We start from the raw sequence: 18,345 nt of genomic DNA on the forward strand, positions 1-18,345 counted from the left end.
ATGCATGGTTACATTAGGACAGTGAGAAATGGGCACACGCAATAAGAAATGGCAACAATGATGGATGCAGAAGGCAGAGAAAATTGAGGTTAATCTCTACACGGTATGAGACTACAGTGTTTCCTAACCTTGGCAAAGTAAACTCTAGACACAATATAATGGTTCACAGTTCTTTTAGCTGCACTGGCCAGGGGGAATAAGAAATACTATTGGCATTGGCTAGTTAACATTTTATAGAACATGCCAGGCCTAAAGAAACTTAATCAGGGCAGCGGAATTTTACCAGCTTTTTTATTATAATTGTTGTTGTAGAAAGACTAAATAATAAAATTTATGTTTAACCCTTAAAAAAAAACATTTAAAAAAAATAAAACCTGGATTCCTTAAAAAATGCCAACATAACGATTTTTTAAAGCATTGCTCATCTCACTGACTGGAAATGACATTACAAATTCTGAATTATTTTCATTTAAACTCAAGTTCTCCCTTAGATATTTTTATCTGACATTCCAAGTAGCAGGTTAATCAAGAAAAAAACATTGCAGGCTAGTTTTCCCAGGACTAAGAGTTGAGAAGACTTAACTCCACTATTCACTGAGCTTCATTAGCAAGCTGCTGGGAAGAATGTTTTTTTGTTGGAAGGTTACATTCATACATTTATAAAATAGAAAGAAGCTGTTTGTGTTACGCTGGCTAGGGAGCCTATTTATTCAGGAATGTTTAAAATTTATATATTTCAGGGTTCTGCAAAAGCAAGGCTTAATATACGCTGAAATGGTTACTGGTTATCAAAGGATTAAAATGTTGGTGCAGGGTTAATGAGAACCTATGAAGATATGTCCTGAGCTACCAGTAGCCTTTGAACTGTGTTGGGATCTGTGCTGACAGTTTGGCTCTTGAGCAGGTCTGCGTTCACCTTGTAGAATCAGGAAATTGTGGACTTTTAGCTGATGTAAGAACATTTTCTAATATTTTGTAGCTTTTTTTCCCCAAATGTTGATGCTCGATATTTGCTGTAATGTCTTCAGTAAAACCAAGCAAAATTCCTCAACCTGTGGACCACCGTAAGTCTAGGTTGTAGCAAGATCCAATGCAATGTTCACTAAGGTAATCACTAAATAAAAACTGATGTAAAATTTTTAAAAAATCTGTACATGGAATCGTTTTCAAATTTACTAGACAATAATTTTTGTACTCCCTTGGTTTGACTATAGGGGAGAGAGGACAAGTAGGAGAAGGAGTGTCAGGTGATTAGAAACAGGAACTGAAATTGCAAGCCACATAAAAAGACAAATCATCATCTTAAAATTGCATGTTTCCATTAGATTATGCAAAACACCTTGACCCTTCCTCCTGCCATTACCAGTGAATGGAGCTTTTTCCATAAATAAGCCCTCAGTGAACGTAGTGAAGTTTTAGGACTTTTTTTTAAGGTTTTTTTTGTCTCAACTAGGTTTTGTTTACCAGTCACGTTCATTGACTCCATAATTCTCTTAGCCACAGAAAGTTTAAGTTTGCATCAAAAAGCAGATGAGCATGAATCGGATCAATTTCGTGAGAGAGTTACCTGAGTGTGAGAAGGTGGCAGTCCCTTCCTCCCATACACCCCAATGAGTGCATCCTTCTGAAGAGTAATGTTGAATTTTAGAAACTGTGGTTGATCTACAGCTAGTTGTGATCGCCAGAATACCCCTGGAGGAATCTCCTGCAGCGCTTTTTGGCCAACGTCAAGCTCTCCAGAGTCAATTGTGTTGTTTTCTTGAGCAAAACCACCAGATTTACCTAGAATAGTCAAAATAATGAACATATTTGTAATCTTACAAATCTCAACTTTAATTAATCAGAATAACAAAGTGAAATATAAGTGAAGAATATTAACACACTGGGGCAGTAATGAGTGACTGGTACATTATACAGATCTCCAAGAAATAATTACTTGCAAAAATGAAGAAATATACCAAAATATGCTACTCTTCGGTATTTTCATTCGGCCAGGTAGACTGACAGCATATGCTCCAAATAACACATTAGCTGCCAGTCGTCTGGCGAGGATGGCAGGAGAATATGACATGTGTCTTCTGTTAACTAATCAGTGAGTCACACATCAAGGTGAAATATATATAGACAATCGATAGCATGTGCTCTCACCCATTGACATAACCTTGGATCCGAAGCTGGTGCTACAGAATGTCTTAAGGGTAACATATTACATGTTTGTGTTGCAAATAACCACACAACATGACTTCACACTACTGATATTATGTACAGCACAGCAACCTGGGAGAAACCAGACACCTTTTGGTGAAAGGGAATGAATCAATATTCATTTAAAGCGATCTAATACAGCAAATTCAGCTACGCTTTGCAGAATGGCAATTAGAGTTGGATAACCCCTTCCTGAATGAAGTTGCTCTCATGACACCTAGAATGTTAACCATTGATAGATCAGTGGTGTTCTACCTAGTCCTCATGTTGCACAAGCGGTCTTGGATTTGGGGATATCTCATTTCTGTTTCAAAGGTTCCAATGACAATACTTGGACCATTGTGGTGCATGGAAGAAATCTGATAGGCTTCTTCTGCTGTTATACTATGTTGGTTTTAATTCTAAATTCAAATTGGCTTCTGCAAAAAACATATTTTTACAAAAACAGACATTTCACAACATCTTAAAAAGTTGTTGTATGAAACATGGAGACATGGTTGTTTTGCTACATTCACAGCACTGATTTGTGAGTCTTGCTGCTTTCTATTTTAAATCCCTAGGAGACTCAATAAATACATGTTTTTAAGTAAGCTATATGTAAGTTATCTTTAGGCCTGACTATCCTCAATCGACTGGAGGCAGTGCGCGTATTCTACGTTCTGTTGAATGTGTCATGTCCATAAAAATGTGTTAGTTAGTGGTTAGCCAGAGGAAGATAAGTTTTATGGGATCAAAAAGTAATAAAGGCATCTTGAGGATAGGGTTATTACCCTTCAGCTATTATTTTAGTCACTTATGTTCAAACCATCAGAATGGGAAAGAAACAATATGACTCTCAAAAAATAGCTATAATGCTGGTACTCACTTGGGTTGCCAGTACGGATATTGAGGCATACCCACCACAACTGGCTGAAAAAAATGATATAGTATACAAAATAATACCTCACTCAGGTTTTGTCAGAGACTAAGATTATTCACTTTGTATATGTTCTAGAACGCTTGCCATATTATTGCCATATTATTGTAATATACGAAAGACTTTCAGTAATTTTTATATATACCTATTTCTGTTTTCTTTTACACAAGGTAGTTTTTTGTTGTGTTTCTTGCACTCTATATTCAGTTTAAGTGTACCCCTGGTATAATACTACAACAGTTTTTTTTTTTTTTAGGTAAAAGTTCTAGAACACACACAAAGTGAATAAAGAATTATCTTAGTACCTGACAAAACCTGAGTGCAGTATTATTTTGTATATTAAAAAAAAAATGCGACTCTAACCATGGAATAATTGTTGATCCCTGTTAGAAGCAGCTGAGCTAGTAGGATTTTCAGATGATGGGATAACAATCTGGTGTGAACAATCTGAATGCCCATATTGGTCTAGTTTTGGCATTTATTAGGATCTCTTTATACCCTCTGAGTATCATTTAGATGCCATATCCTACATGAAAAGTTTTGTTGAAAGTGTTTATCATGTTATATCACAAATCCTCCAATAGTTATATCCAAAAAGATAGCATACTTTGTCAAAAGCATATTACATGTTAAGTATGACTCTAATGATCTCAAAAGTCACCCTCTCCTGATCTAGTAGAGCACGTTTGTGGTGACGTGATACATAGCATACATCTTCAGCCAACAAGGGTGCAGCAACTGCAACTAACATGTGAGAATGAATCAGAATCCATAAAGATTTTTTCCAGTACTTTGTTTAATTCATTCCATGAAGAAATCATACGGTTCTGGAGGTAAATGGGGTTCTACTACTTATTAGGATTTATCTGATAAAGTGGCCACTATATGTTTATCTGTAAGGCAAATAGTAATTTCTGTAAAAATGCTTTTGCCTAGAAAAATTACTTATGTGTAGGCAAATAGTTATTTGGGCTTTAAAACACTACTTGCAAAGGCAAAGCCTTTAGCCTAACTAGTATTTAGGGAAATAATCTATTTCTTACAGGTTCATTTTCTTTTATTTCTTTTCAGATTTATTTTTTTATCCTTTTCAAGCTGCCTAAGGCTGCTCAGGCAATAAGAGAAACTGACTCTTATTCAGCAATAAAAAAAAAAAAAAGGCATCCTTGTACAATGGCACTTGGCTTGTCAATAACCGCCTTGGAAACTGTCAAGTAAAGTGTCCCCTGCTTGTAAATAGGTGACCAGGAACACCAGGAAGGTGGCCTTTGATGCCCTAGGTGCTCCAAGAAAGTGGTTCCCTGCTCTCTAATACCTGGGGAAAATGTCTCCTGCTTGCCAACAGTAAAATGGCTCAGGCTCACAAATACACACCCAGGTAACCCAGTAAAGTGGCATTAATAGGTGCTTTGGCACACCAGGAAAGTAGATTTTGGTTCACCAATAGCCAGCCAGGATCCTTCAAGGGAAGTGGCTCCTGTTTAATAGTTTTCTCCCAGGATAGTGGCCCCTGCTCCTCATTAAAATCCCAGGAACCCTTGGAAAGTGGCCCCTGTTTCTCATTAGGATGCCAGAACACCCTTAGAAAAGTGGCCAACTGGCCAACTGGCTTCCCGGTAAATTGTCTCTGCTAGTCAATAGGGACCCAGGCAACCCCAGGAAAGTGGCCTCTGCTCACCAAAACATGACCAAGCACCTGAGAAAAGTGGCCCCTGGTAGAAAAAGTGGCACCCCTGGTAAGCGTCTGAATACTAGTTAGACAAAAGGATTTTGCAAATGGCGTTTTAAGGGTCAAATAACAATATACCTGAAATGTCTATTTGCCTACCACATATATTCAAACATTATTCAAGAATTAAGACCTAGTAAATCAGTGACAGAACAAGCCAAAGCTGTCAGGTTCCTTCTTGTGTTGAGAATATGGAAAGGTATGGCAGGACCAGAACTAAAGTGTCATTCCAGAGTGCATGAATTTCAAGATAACAGGCCAATCAATAAAGCAGACAAACGTGTTGGAGTCCATGTAGGCTCAAAACCTTTTGGAGCTGTGAATTGTGGAAAACTGAAATATGGAATGCAAAATGTAAACACAGTAGTTACACATGAAAAAAATTACCCATGGCAGGGGCTTTTCCAACATATATATTGTGACTGTGACTTTAAAATATTGTTATCAGTTACATGCAATTCACTGATGAGTGAATAACATCACCCTGCCGGCATTATATTAATTACTAACCCAACAGTAAAGCTGGAGGTGCAAATACAGCAAACACCAAGCACACAGCTGGGTTACATAGATCCATTTGAGACAACAGATTAGTTGAATAGAGCTCTTTTTTATTTGTGTTTTATCTTTGAAATGCTTCTTTAGGAGCCTCGGAGCAGAGGTGGCTATAAACCTGCATACTGCTCTGTATGTGCTGACAGTGATTTCTACAGCATTAATTACACCGTAAACTCTTTAGTGCACAGATTATTTTTCACATTCTATACATCAATGCTGTTACCCCCGTTCCCATGGCTAATTTAATTTTAACTCTGTTTTATTTTTATTTTTTTCAACATACACTGCGGAGCAAGGATAGAAAGCCTCAGGCATTCCAACTGATGTGGGTGACAACTCCCATTGCGCTTCCACAAAGAATGGCAGGCTGGCTTGGCATGATGGGAGCTGTCAACTAAAACAGCTGGATTGCCAGAGGCAGCCTGTACGTGTTGCATGACTGCTCTGACTGATTCCAGTGGGTACACTTCTCTAACGACACATCGACCCATATATTATCATGCCTGAAAGATATATACTCAGCAACAGATGTATACAACGTATTATGGATTGCTTTGCACAATAGTTTAAACAAAACAAAACTGTTTATATACACTCACACACAGATATGTATCTCTATCTTATATTTAAATAGAATCATTCTTACCCGTATCACCAGAGGGCACATATACAGCATGTGTTGGCACCACTTCAGAATTGACTTTTCCATTCTCAAACGTGTCATTTTCTGTCTGTTGTAGCTGCCAGTTGAGACCAAACAGATGCATGGCTGTTAGGGAAAAATATATATTGTTAAAAAATAAATAATCCTATTTGGAAGAATAACAGAATAACTATGTGTGTATATGTGTGTATATATATATATATATACACATACACACACACACACACACACCACAATATATTATGTCTATAGATGATAGATAGGACATTTAAATCAATGCAAATGAAAAACTCCATATGTTTTATCTACTATACATTGAAATACAGTGAATTCAAAATTAAAATTGAAAAAAAATTAGGCCAAAAAGCTGATTTAGAAAAATTCACTAGCTATTTTGCAATTTGCAATACACCACAGTTGCCTTGCTGAATAAATCTTGGCATGTACCACTTATATTCCAACTAATAATGTGTCAGTCCTAACTTGCAATTGTACATCTCATTATTTAAATATTATACATAGACGGCACATAGACTACTGATACAAATATTATTAGCAAATTCAGAAACCAAGATTCCCTGAACAATCCTAGAAACAAACAAGAAATATCATTCAAAATATTCACTCAAAGGGATCTATGTATGTATATATATATATATATATATAAAAAAATTCTAACTTTTGCACTCCAGCTAAATGATACCAGGTGCCCAGGCACACTGTAATATGGAAAATAGATTATTGCTGGCACTCCTGGATTTCAACAACAATACGGTTTATTGTCATGAGTCTTGACAATAAACCGTAGTTGAAATCCAGGAGTGCCAGCAATTCTCTATTTTATATATATATATATATACAAACGTTCCAAATATAACAGAAAACATTCTTGTGAATATCATACATGGTTCATGTCACATTTCATGAAACGAGTTAGACTGATTATTAAAATGCTCTGCATCTCTAACAAACAATGTAGAAACATGAGCAGATCATTTTACAGAGGAAACACAATGCAATCAAAATGCAAACAAAGCAGGCAATCAAGTAAAGGTGCTTACGTATGTGCTAAAATAAATGTATGTGTGTGTAGAGGTAATGTTTACCTTACATGGATGCATATTTTGACACAAAGCTTGTAAAGAGACTGAAAATCACACATAGAGTGTGTACACACACATATACATAAACACACTACGGGATTAAGATAGAACCATTCCTAAGAAAACATTATGACAAAGCCTTTCAAGTGTATTTGAATAAATCCGTTCTTGGCATTCAAATTATATAGCTAGAAAAATTCATAGTCATTCACATGTCTGTCTGTCTATTGCTCTATATATCGGTCGATCTTTCCTCCAATCGACCATCTGTCTTTCCAACCGTCCGTCCATCTGCCCAGCTACTGATAAATCTGCCCACCTATGCACACACCCATTCCTCTAGTTTCAGGAAAACTCAATACTCATTTATTGTCACCTGCTACATCTGGCTCATGCTGCAGGCTATATAATCACAAATTTTGGTGCGTAAAGGATAGGATGTTCTGCTCAAACCTTTTTACAGGGGCACAGAATCACAGAAAGGAATTTAATGGAATGGCATTATTAAGGAATAGGGTCTCTCCTACTACAGATAAATAGGAGATTCTCTACTATCAATGTGTTAATTACTATATTTTATTGTTAAATGTGGAGTATCAAACAATTACCTCACTGTTGTGTCGGTCATATCCAGGCAACATATTATCCTAAAAAATAGCCTTTATGAACTACATCTGCACTGTGGACTCTGTTTGAGTACTCTTTTTGGCCTTTTACTCTAGTGGGACCATTCACTAATTGTCTCAGGTTTACCAGAATATATTAACGGTACCGCCACACTTTGAGTGAAAATAACATTTAAAAAATGTTAGCCTGTTTTATGCTTCATGCTTAATCATCAATATTGTACTCCTAAACTGTACATTTTTTAGTTTGAAATGAACTTTCAGCACAGGTAAAGCCTTCTGTATTCTTCGCGATCTGTATAAGGTGGTTTCTGTAATAATTATGTACCTCTTTTCTGCCTTCAGGGTTTTTTATGAGCCTGACTATAGAGTGAGTGACTTCGGCAGTGCAAGGGTTCACACAGGGTGATAACGTATGATGAGAGCGTTTGTAACAATCCCAAATCGTCAATGTAAGATGAGAACATCTGTATGTAAGGATTACAGTGTTCTATATGGTTCCCAGCAGAGTCAGGCTTTGATTAGGAACACATATTTTTCCATAAATTAGCTTTTGTTTAGAATTTCCTGCTGTGTATATTTGCCACTCGTTGACGTGTGCAGGTCTATTACAGGTTGCCATGTGTCCATCTGTAACTGCTCTACCTAAATAAAGTATTTGGTTTAGAAACCGCATACTCAATCTAAATAGACTGAAAATTGAAGGGGTGACACCTTTGCACCTTCTTTATACAGTGTCTGTGCCAAAACACTGGACCACATCATACTACTTTGTTTTTAAATACTTTCTTTATATGGCTCAAATTGCACATGTCACGCAAGCAACCGGGTCCGCTTACCGCACGCGTGGCTAGTGGCTAGTTGGGTCAAAGGAGTGCCACAGCAGACTTCATTGCTGCGCAGCAGAGCCATATAAAGGTTCCGCCTACAATTATGATTCTAACATGCATGCGACATCACAAAATTCCAAGGTCATGTGATGACGAGTAGCCAATCACAGCCCTCTTTTAGCTATTTAAACGTAAACTGACAGTTATTCGGTCTCCTGCCTTGGTTTCCCATTCTGGTTAATCTGACAGTGCGTTTATTATTTTTATTGCCATTTATATAGCGCCAACAGATTCCATAGTGCTTTACAATATTGATTCCTCTGTGTATTTGACTTTTGGCTTGTATTCTGACTATTCTGATTTCTATTATCCTTGAACTTGTCTTGTCTCACCGTGTACCTTCTCTCTGTTATCCTGACTTTGATTTGTCCTGTTTATTCTAGTTTTAACATTAAATCTGGCCCTTCTAAGGTCTTGTAATATGTTTAGGGCTTTTCTGTTTGCTTTATTAGGTTACTTGGCTCCTGTTTGTTGGGTGTCTGTCAGTCCTAACAGCAAACATCTTGTTGCATTGTAATTATTTTTCTGCAGTGTCTGAGGATAGAACCTACTGTGCTTATAGTATATGCTGACTGTCACCCTGTCCCACTCATGAATAGGAATACTATATATCCTCTTTTACCAATGTACTACATACTAATGAAACATAAAGGCATGTGCGTCATCTACAATCCATCCACATTGTTTCCTATTTGCAAATTAACCAAAAAAGCCTGTTCTAAAAATGAACACATTAAACAGAATAGGGAAATAACAGATTCCACTATTCTGGAAAAAGAAAGTAGGAGAATTTGCCAGTTTTTGTGAGGCTATTTTATCACGCTGCCTGTTCTTGTGTCTATAGGATTTTTTTATCTATCTTTTCCACTTGTCTCTGCAATAACATCTTTTGTGTGACAAGCGTTTTGGGACCGCCAGTAAAGGATGCATGGCACGGCTTTGGAAGTTATTTAACCGCATTTTGTGTTCGCAATCTATCCATCTGTTTTAGTTTCTTTGTTAGTGTGTCAAAGAACAAACTTGTTAAATTTGTCTGCCAACGGTTTTTAGAAAACACATTTTCATCATGCCGTGCCAAAAGCTTCTGATGGTTGGAATTAAATACTTTTTAAAAAAGTGAGCATTTCAGCAGTAATTTTTTTCCCAGTGCTTGAAATGATTATGTGCTCCTTATCAATCTAGAAGAGAGGATTTGCGGTATTGTGTTACACAAATCCCTATGTTACATCTTTCCAGCCCCATGGCAGTACAAACTGGGAAACCCATGGTGAGATTACTTTGCTAAATCACAAGAAATAAACATAGTTTGTTTCAGGTGCTCCTAGTTTGAATATGTTTTACTGTTGGTGACACTAAAGAGGTTAAACAATTTGATGGGGCATAAAGATCAGTCAAATTATACGTTACTGCATGGGATATCAGCTATTCATTCGCTGCATATTTGGGAATTGCAGGGAAGTGACAGTGGAATTGCAAATATTAGGTTAAAATAGACCAAAAGACCAAGCGTAAAAAACAGATGAGTTTTAGCAGTTCCCAAATCGCCTTCTTTGCACAAAGCTAGAATTTCCTTTGTCGAGTCACTGCATTTTCAAGTTAAGTAATTACAAATAGCGTATGCTTTGTTAATGACTTGAACATTCGTTGGGTTATTGGCTAAATTCAGAATTACATTAAAATAAGAATGGCACAATTTAAGCAAAACTGGCTGAACTGGACAATTTCTCAAATTCTGCAATAGTTTCAACCCAGTTATTTTAGCCTAAATCATACCCCTCAATATTGGAGTGCCAAAAAGGGGACGTCGGGCCTGGGCAGGGTGAAAGGGGGTGTCCAGTGACACAAATACTGCGTGCCAAGCTAGGAGGCCAGCCCACTAAAGGTGGACCATGCTGAGCAAGCTGTTTCAGGACTCTCTGCAGAGTCCTAGTGCATTGAGTGCAGCACAAATGAGTCTAATGATGAGCTCGCACTACGCTGTTTAGGGACACCGGGGAACAAAGTTGGAATGGCAGGACTGCACCCTAAAATCAGAACTGTCCCACCTAAATCAGACTGTTTTTTTTTTTATCTTTTAACCAATATGTTAGTAATTATACACATAAAGAACAATGCATATATTAATTGTCTTGTGACAGGTGACATATATTGAGATAAAGTGTGATTTACTTTAAACTAATCAAAAAAAAAGTTGACATGTTAAAAAGAAACACAAAACACAGATTAAAAACAATGCAAACAGCTTTAAAATTTGCGTTCATTAGAATACAACCCCCGTCACGCCATCGAATCTTATTTAAATACTTAAGTACTTTATTAAGTAAAAATTTTAAAAAATGATTTGATTGATCACGTATCTCTAGTAGAAGACAGCATGTAAAGCACTAAAAGTGATTGGTACTGAAAGTGTTAAAAGCATACTGGGTTTAATATGTGGAACTGGTGTCTGGCAAATCAGAAGTTCCTTGTGATGAGGTTTATCCTTTAGTTCTACAGTGAAAATACAAAGCCGTGTATTGATTTAGCATTTTTCATTACAATTGTGTATCCAGGACTTTGTCAAGTTTATCTAAAGGAAATTGTGTCTGTCTGAATTGCCAGGCAGCAAGGTTTGCAGCGGATTTGCTTACGGTTTGATAACAAAATAAGGGCACGTTGTGAATAATTCAAAGAAAGGCTCTTTTATTAGTTTGTTATACGGGAGCTTATTTAGATTATAATGCAGGATGTTAAGAAGCATTGTAGAACATTTCTTCAACATTTGTTTTGTTGCATATGAGGAAAACTAATTTAGGTCATGAACTGAAGGTAGTAGTTTTGTCCTGATGAGAGGGAATAATGCTTAGCCCTGTCATGCCCCATCTTTTTGGACTTGAAAGCCTTCTTAATGCTCAAACTGACCCCAGACATTATTTTTAGGGCTATGCTTTCAGCCACCAGGAGAACATTAAGAGGGATGTCTCCAGAGCACTGATTTGGGGAGAATCCTGGGATGTAACAATTTATATCTGGGAACATAGGGAGTGCAGTGCCTCAAAGTGTCTCCTGTGGGGAGGAGAAGATCAGTTGTGGCAGTACAAGTGGTTAGACCTCACACAAAATGGGCTGTATACCAAGATTTGGTGGCAGAGTGTGGACAATGTGAAAGAATTACCCACTGCCTGCCTAAAGATTTCTAAACTGTCCGGGAAGTTGGTAACTATGACTTGTATCTTGATAGCTGGTTGGAATTCATGTAACATGAATATGTCATCAGGGTATTACTTTATAGATAGCACAACTTTATCTATATAATGCTAAGCAACATAAGGATAACATATTATCTCCAATATTTCCATTTATATCTTAAGCTGTTGCATTAAGATATAAAGCGCAGCATGTAATTCCCGAATGAAATTCTAGAATGGCATGACTGTCCACTGGGCATTGTGTGATTCTGCAAAGCCTTGTGGAGACACACAGCACACTACAGAAATGAAAAAAAAGATAAGAAATCGAGATCATTGACATTCATATGAAAAGCAAGTTTACGTTTTAACTTCTTTTCCCTCTAACCTGAGCCTTTATTTTACAACCTCTCACCCAATGTCTAATTTGTCCCCTTCTCTCCAACAATCTCTTGCTCCACCTCTCTCTTACATCTCTTGGTCCCATTCTCTCACTTTATGCCAGTACCTTCTGTGTTCTGTGTTACCTACAACCCGTCTTTTATCTTGTTTCTTATGCATCTTTCTCTAGGCATGTTTTTAAGCTCTTTGCTGCTATCATCATGCTTTATGAACTTTGCATTTCATCCTTGAACCCCCCCCTCTCGAGTGTAATCCCCATTGGTCTTAAGAGAGAATTAGTCAATCAGTATAGAAAAAAGTTTGTCAAAGGAATATACATCTACAGGTTATCCTCGGTTACGTTAGTGTTGCTATTTTGTCTGTATTTTTTAAAGCCTCTTTACTGTCATTATAATTATCATTCAACTAACGCACAACCAATATCGACGTTTCCAGGTAAACTTGTCAGTGTGACATACAGTCTGTTGGGTTTGTTGATAGTGTTTGTAAATGTTATACAAATCATCTATCACACAAACACATATTCTATAGTAATGCGTGATTCACAGTGCTAGTGTTGTTATTTTTACAGACTTCATCTTTTACTTTGACCACCTTCAAAGAATATCTTCTATTTAAATATCCCTTAACAAAAAAACATCTGTTATTTTCCTTAAAAAATTACCTGCAGTGTGATAAAATCCAAAAGGTAGCAAACAGAACTCCGTATAGTAAGTGGCAGAGATGGACTGATTCATCAACTTTAAAACAAATGACTATCGGGACTATATATCACATCATGGATTCTTCTCAATTAAATCTGATGCAAGTCCCCATTAAAGGTCAGACTAGAATTCAGCTAGTTCAACTATTATCAGGTTTTTCATTTTTTGTTAATGTAGGGATTTTAATTTCTAACTCTTAATGGTCTCTTCTTCATACTGTCACTGTTTGGTTCCAAATGCATACTTTATGGTAACCTGAATGGTGAATGAAAAATGCGCCCCTCTAGTTCATGGTCTATACATTACTTTCTTGACATTCCTTTTCCATCTCATTCTCAGAGACTTAGCTGGCCAATTTGTTATCCCTAGTCATATACCATGTTTCCATTTCAGGCAGTATATAATAACAAACTAACCTATCTAGTCTCTCAGAACCTTAGCTTACTTCTGAAAGCCATTATTTTCTCCACTGTTTCCCTGCGGTTATTTACAAGTATGCCTACAGGAAATTTATGCTACACGTCCACTAATATTTCAGCAAAATAGTGTTTTTTATTACTTACGTCTGTTCCATGATAGCTATATACACATGTATTTATTACTACATCCATTTCTCTATTACCTTTATTTTCTCATTGGAGGGGTGTCAAGTCACATAGCACAAAACCTTTACCAGCTTGGCAGGTAGGATTTATTATTAGCCAATTACATGATACTCCTTTAGTCAAATAGAATCAGATTGATCCCGTGACCCTGAATTCCACAATTGATATGTTAATCAAATGATCTATCTCATAACCTATAATTATTAAAAAGATGTGGGGGGAAAAAATACTATGCTAATTATCTATATTTTAAACCCACAGAGGGTTACATAAGTTATATATACGAGGTCTGTCCTAAAAGTTTCCAGCCATTTAATATGAAAAATAGAGACATTTATTGAAGAAGATACTAGATACAAGAAACATTGGACAGAGGACAATGACTCATCAGTACCCTTCAAAGTAGACACGTTGGGACCTCACACAGTTCTCCCATCCCAGCGTCTCTTCCACTGTTCAAAACACTCTGAAAAATCCTTTGTTGGAATTGCCATCAGCTTCTACTTCTTACACTGCCAGTCATCGATCTTTGTTGATTGCAGCACGTACACGATCAACATTCTCAGGTGTTCTGCTAGATGCAGGCCTTCAAAAATGTGGAGAACATTTAACAGATTCTCTGCCAACTTTGAAGTGTTTGTGCCACACTTTCATTTGTGCTGCATTCATTGCATCGTCCCTGAAAACCTTCTGAATCATCCAAATAGTTTCCGCGGAGGAATGTTCAAGCTTAACGTAAAATTTGATGTAGATTCATTGATCTACTCACTCAGTAATTTTGAATGTGACGTCCACCCATGCCCACTCAATGACATCGTCATTGCTAACTCATGCGCCATCCAGTTCATTATCCTTGGCTGCCAGGTTACATTGATGTCATGCAATACTTATCTCGTTGTATTAACAATGGCTGGACTTTTTCCCGACGGACCTTGTATGTATTTTTATATATATATATATATATATATATATATATATATATATTCAATGTTGTGCTAAAACCGAAAAACATATGCCTGGAATGCACTGACCACATATGAATGAGTTAATGTTTATTTTCTTTACTTCCATTTCTTTAGCATCTTATTAAATATTTTGTTATCGCCAAGCCTGACATAACAGCCATTTGCATTGTCAATTAAATATTAATGCGGCACAGCATTAAAGCATTGTAAATATTTTGTTATGCTTTGCACTTAGCATAAAAGAGGGTTCAATTTCAGTAAGTACAAAATATTTCTGAATCCAAACATACTGTATTAAATTACAGTAAATGATAGTCAAAGAATGGGAAAAGCGATTATATTTTAATAGTTAATGTGAATGGTTCGGTCGTTAGGAACAGTACGGAAAGTTGGTAACCACATGAGAGGAGCTGCAGCTTCACAATTTCCTTCTTTTTATGGAAGAATATAGTGAGATTTTTATTTCCCTTTTTTTTCCCATTCTCACACGTTTTATTAGCAGTGCTAATTCATAAATCCCTAGGAACACTTGTATACTGTTAAAGTATTAGTAACAAATGCAATTAGGCATAGAACTATGATAGGTAAATGCAGTCTTAATTGCAATCTAAGCAAATTATAAAATCTGTGTTGTATTATATTCAGCATTTAACAGTGAAGTTCCTTGTAGAAAACAAAGAAAATATAAAATTAGCAAAAGCATTTACAGACATAATTTCCCTTAAAATGAAATGGATCAATCATGGAAGCAAGCAATTAACTTTATTATGGCTTCTATGAAAATTAAAGATATTTCCAGTGTGTATTAGATTAAATTAGCATTTTACTCTGTAGGTTCTCATTCACTTGTATAGGTACCATCTGGGATAATTCTGCTGGGACCAAAAAGTATGAAGATGTCAAATACATCTCAGACGTTTTTGGTATTTTTCTGAGGAGTTGGGCTTTCCAGGTACATGGCCCAGATTTAATATTGATAATCTGAATTTGAGTGCTGGTTTACTTGAAAGCTTCCTTATACATGTAATCAGCACAATTTTCCCATTACCCTTATGGATTCTGTTGCATATCTATGTGGACAGGAGGCTGTTTCATGATCGGAGAAGGGAAGGCAATAGTTTTGTCCTATTATGTCACACATCTAGTTCCCTTTTTGAGTATGTACTAATGTCACGTTGATACAAAATATTTAACCTTTTCTGTTGGTAGTCAGTGCATACATAAGTTTGGCATTGCATTGTCTTGCAACCTTAGTGTAGCCAGGTTGAAGAAAGGTTTGATTGAATACTTTTTTCTCCTACAAGCAGCTATCTCTGAATAAATGGTAACTGGGCACCATAAACACTGAAGCACACTGTAGTAGGTATGACACAAGTGTCACCTGGCGCTGTTTATTAGTAAGTAGTCAAACAATTTTCTAATGTTTCAACACTTACTTGGGTCACCTGGATACCTCTTTACTTCTTTTTGGATAGCACTCATGTGGACGTTCCATGCCATCTGATGCTCTTAAATAATGAATTTCATCCAAACATTGACATGTAGGGAAGGGAAGCTTCCACTTTAAATATAGCTGACATACAGATCAGGGGGACCCAAGTAGGAGTCAAAATATTTGAAAATGAAGTGACTAATTACTGTGGGACAATGTCAGGGGATTCCTGGCACCATAACCAATACAGTGTTAGATGTAAGATATGAATAGAATTGTGTTTTGATGGTTATAAAAAAACATTTATTGTATTCTGCAAGTTTCATGTTTGGCAAAATCAGTGTTAAACATATTTTGTTTAACCTATGTATGTTCCATGACACATCACAGAATACTTGTACTTCTAATGGTGCTAAATTCATTCAGCACACTGAACCTACCAGAAGTGGCAAATTGGTTCATAGAAATCAATAGCCAACAATAGACATTACTGAAAAAGCCTCAATATGCCCACACACACAGTTTTACAAGTTTAAAGGCAACTGGTGATGTAGCATCATATGGAGGATGACTAATTAAGATGATCAGTTCATTTTGAAAAGTTTCCAAATCTGAGAATATCATCTGCCAATGTATATTAACTTTTCTGAGAAATATGTAATACTATCCCTTTGAGAGAAAAGCCTGGGGATATTTTACTATTAACATCAGTTAAGTTTTATAATGGACTAGGTAGGCAATCAGACAACGTATTACAGGCAGCTAGACTGAAGAATGAGGGGGAGGAGGGGGGTGGATAGAACTTTCAGCTAGCTCTTGTTATATAAGGAGCTAATAAAGTGAAATAACTGACGTAATAGTATAATTACATAGACACATAATATCCATGCACATACTAGCTGACTCAGATAAACCCTTAAAACTTGCTGATTATGATTAATACCGTGCTTGAATAGGTGCTTGGGATGCAGTTTCAAGATGGTAAATGTCTATATTTTGGTACCTGTAGCAAACTACTATTTGTTTAAAGTAGATACAAGTATATGAATGTAATGTATAGTCTAAAACAGTATATGCACTGAAATATTACCAAAATAAAACCAAGCAAAAAGAGATTTGTGATTCAAGGATTTTGCCCATTTACGACTCTGAGAGACATTAAAATAGTATAAAATTCGCAAAGTAGTGGGTGCATGTTTAATATTGACTGCATTGAAGGGGAAAACAAGATTACAAATCAAAGTATCAAGAAGTTCTTTAACGATGTATTTGTACACCCCCATACACACGGTAAAATAATGAACAATTTCAAACCTGTACTGAAGTGTTTTATATTGCAAGGTGACCTTGATAATAGTCAAACAGGCTTAGTTAGTACAGTGAGAATTACTGAAAATTCTACGTGAATTCAGAGTTCATTTAACATTAAAAGCCAGAACAGTCAAACTGGAAGCAAATCTGACTCGGAGCATTTTAAAGTTTGGCTACTTTGGTCTTAAATGTTTTTGAACTGGTCTGTGAAAATTGTCAGTAATTAATAGTGAATTCATTTTAGTAAATAGCCCTGTAAGTACTCTTTTTTTTAATGCGGCACTGACCACCATGGCTGTTTGTGCAATTTTAACAACAGATTATAACATTTTGGAAAAACACAGACGCTGGACAGTTTTAGATGCCAAAAATGGCAGAACGAAAAATTTAAGAGATATAAATCAATCATCTGATACAGAAAGAATTGCAGTTTTCTATAAATGGAATATTATCAAGGATTAAATTGATTTTGGGCGCTTTGGCACCGAATCACGAAATAATGTTACTGGAACAGCGAAAAACACAGAGTTTGCATTATGAAAGATTGAAGTGCACCAGACTGCCATGGGGGAAAGCATTTAACTGAATTCATACATCATGTTAGGTGTATATAACTATGTTCACCCAAAAGGTTAGCAAAGTTCCTCCTCATTGTGTATATTATATTGATAAAGTGCCAATGCATTCTGCAGCGTACTGTGCGTGATAAAGCGTTTGATCAAGGAAATCTCTACCTGCTTTCTACAGCAGCTATTAATGCGAAATATGGGGTTTAGTGAAGATAACATGTGAAGGGCAATCCTGGGAGGGATTTGAGGGGGTTTGTGCAGTCTTTCTGTTGTAAGAGAATGAGAGCAGTAAAGGGGTGGCGATATCAGATGACCCTCAGGTTTATTTGTTTTTTTTAAACTTTTATGGAAGGTCCCTTTCTAACATACAACTCCCCACATTGCTGGTAGGCATAATCAGTGTCATCCCTTAAGCTTTGTTAGGTCTGCACCATCATAATATATCATACTGTTTTACCTGAAAAAAAGCATAACTTCCAAGTGTCCCTATTCTAGAGTA

The 18,345-nt window shown here is 36.5% G+C and overlaps 1 protein-coding gene across 7 annotated transcripts in view; it reads right to left on the minus strand.

Annotated features, from left to right (window-relative positions):
* Positions 1 to 18,345, minus strand: part of TENM3 (teneurin transmembrane protein 3) — an 836,163-nt gene that overhangs the window by 160,572 nt on the left and 657,246 nt on the right. For all 7 annotated transcript variants that reach the window (XM_063458145.1, XM_063458151.1, XM_063458150.1 and 4 more), the window contains 2 exons: positions 6,055 to 6,177; positions 1,568 to 1,782 (listed from right to left, as the gene is read on the minus strand). In XM_063458145.1, the coding sequence (XP_063314215.1) occupies positions 1,568 to 1,782; positions 6,055 to 6,177 (338 nt within the window). The remainder of the gene's footprint in view (positions 1 to 1,567; positions 1,783 to 6,054; positions 6,178 to 18,345) is intronic.

The sequence above is a fragment of the Pelobates fuscus genome, chromosome 6 (assembly GCF_036172605.1).
Source record: "Pelobates fuscus isolate aPelFus1 chromosome 6, aPelFus1.pri, whole genome shotgun sequence".
Classification (NCBI taxonomy): Eukaryota; Metazoa; Chordata; class Amphibia; order Anura; family Pelobatidae; genus Pelobates; species Pelobates fuscus.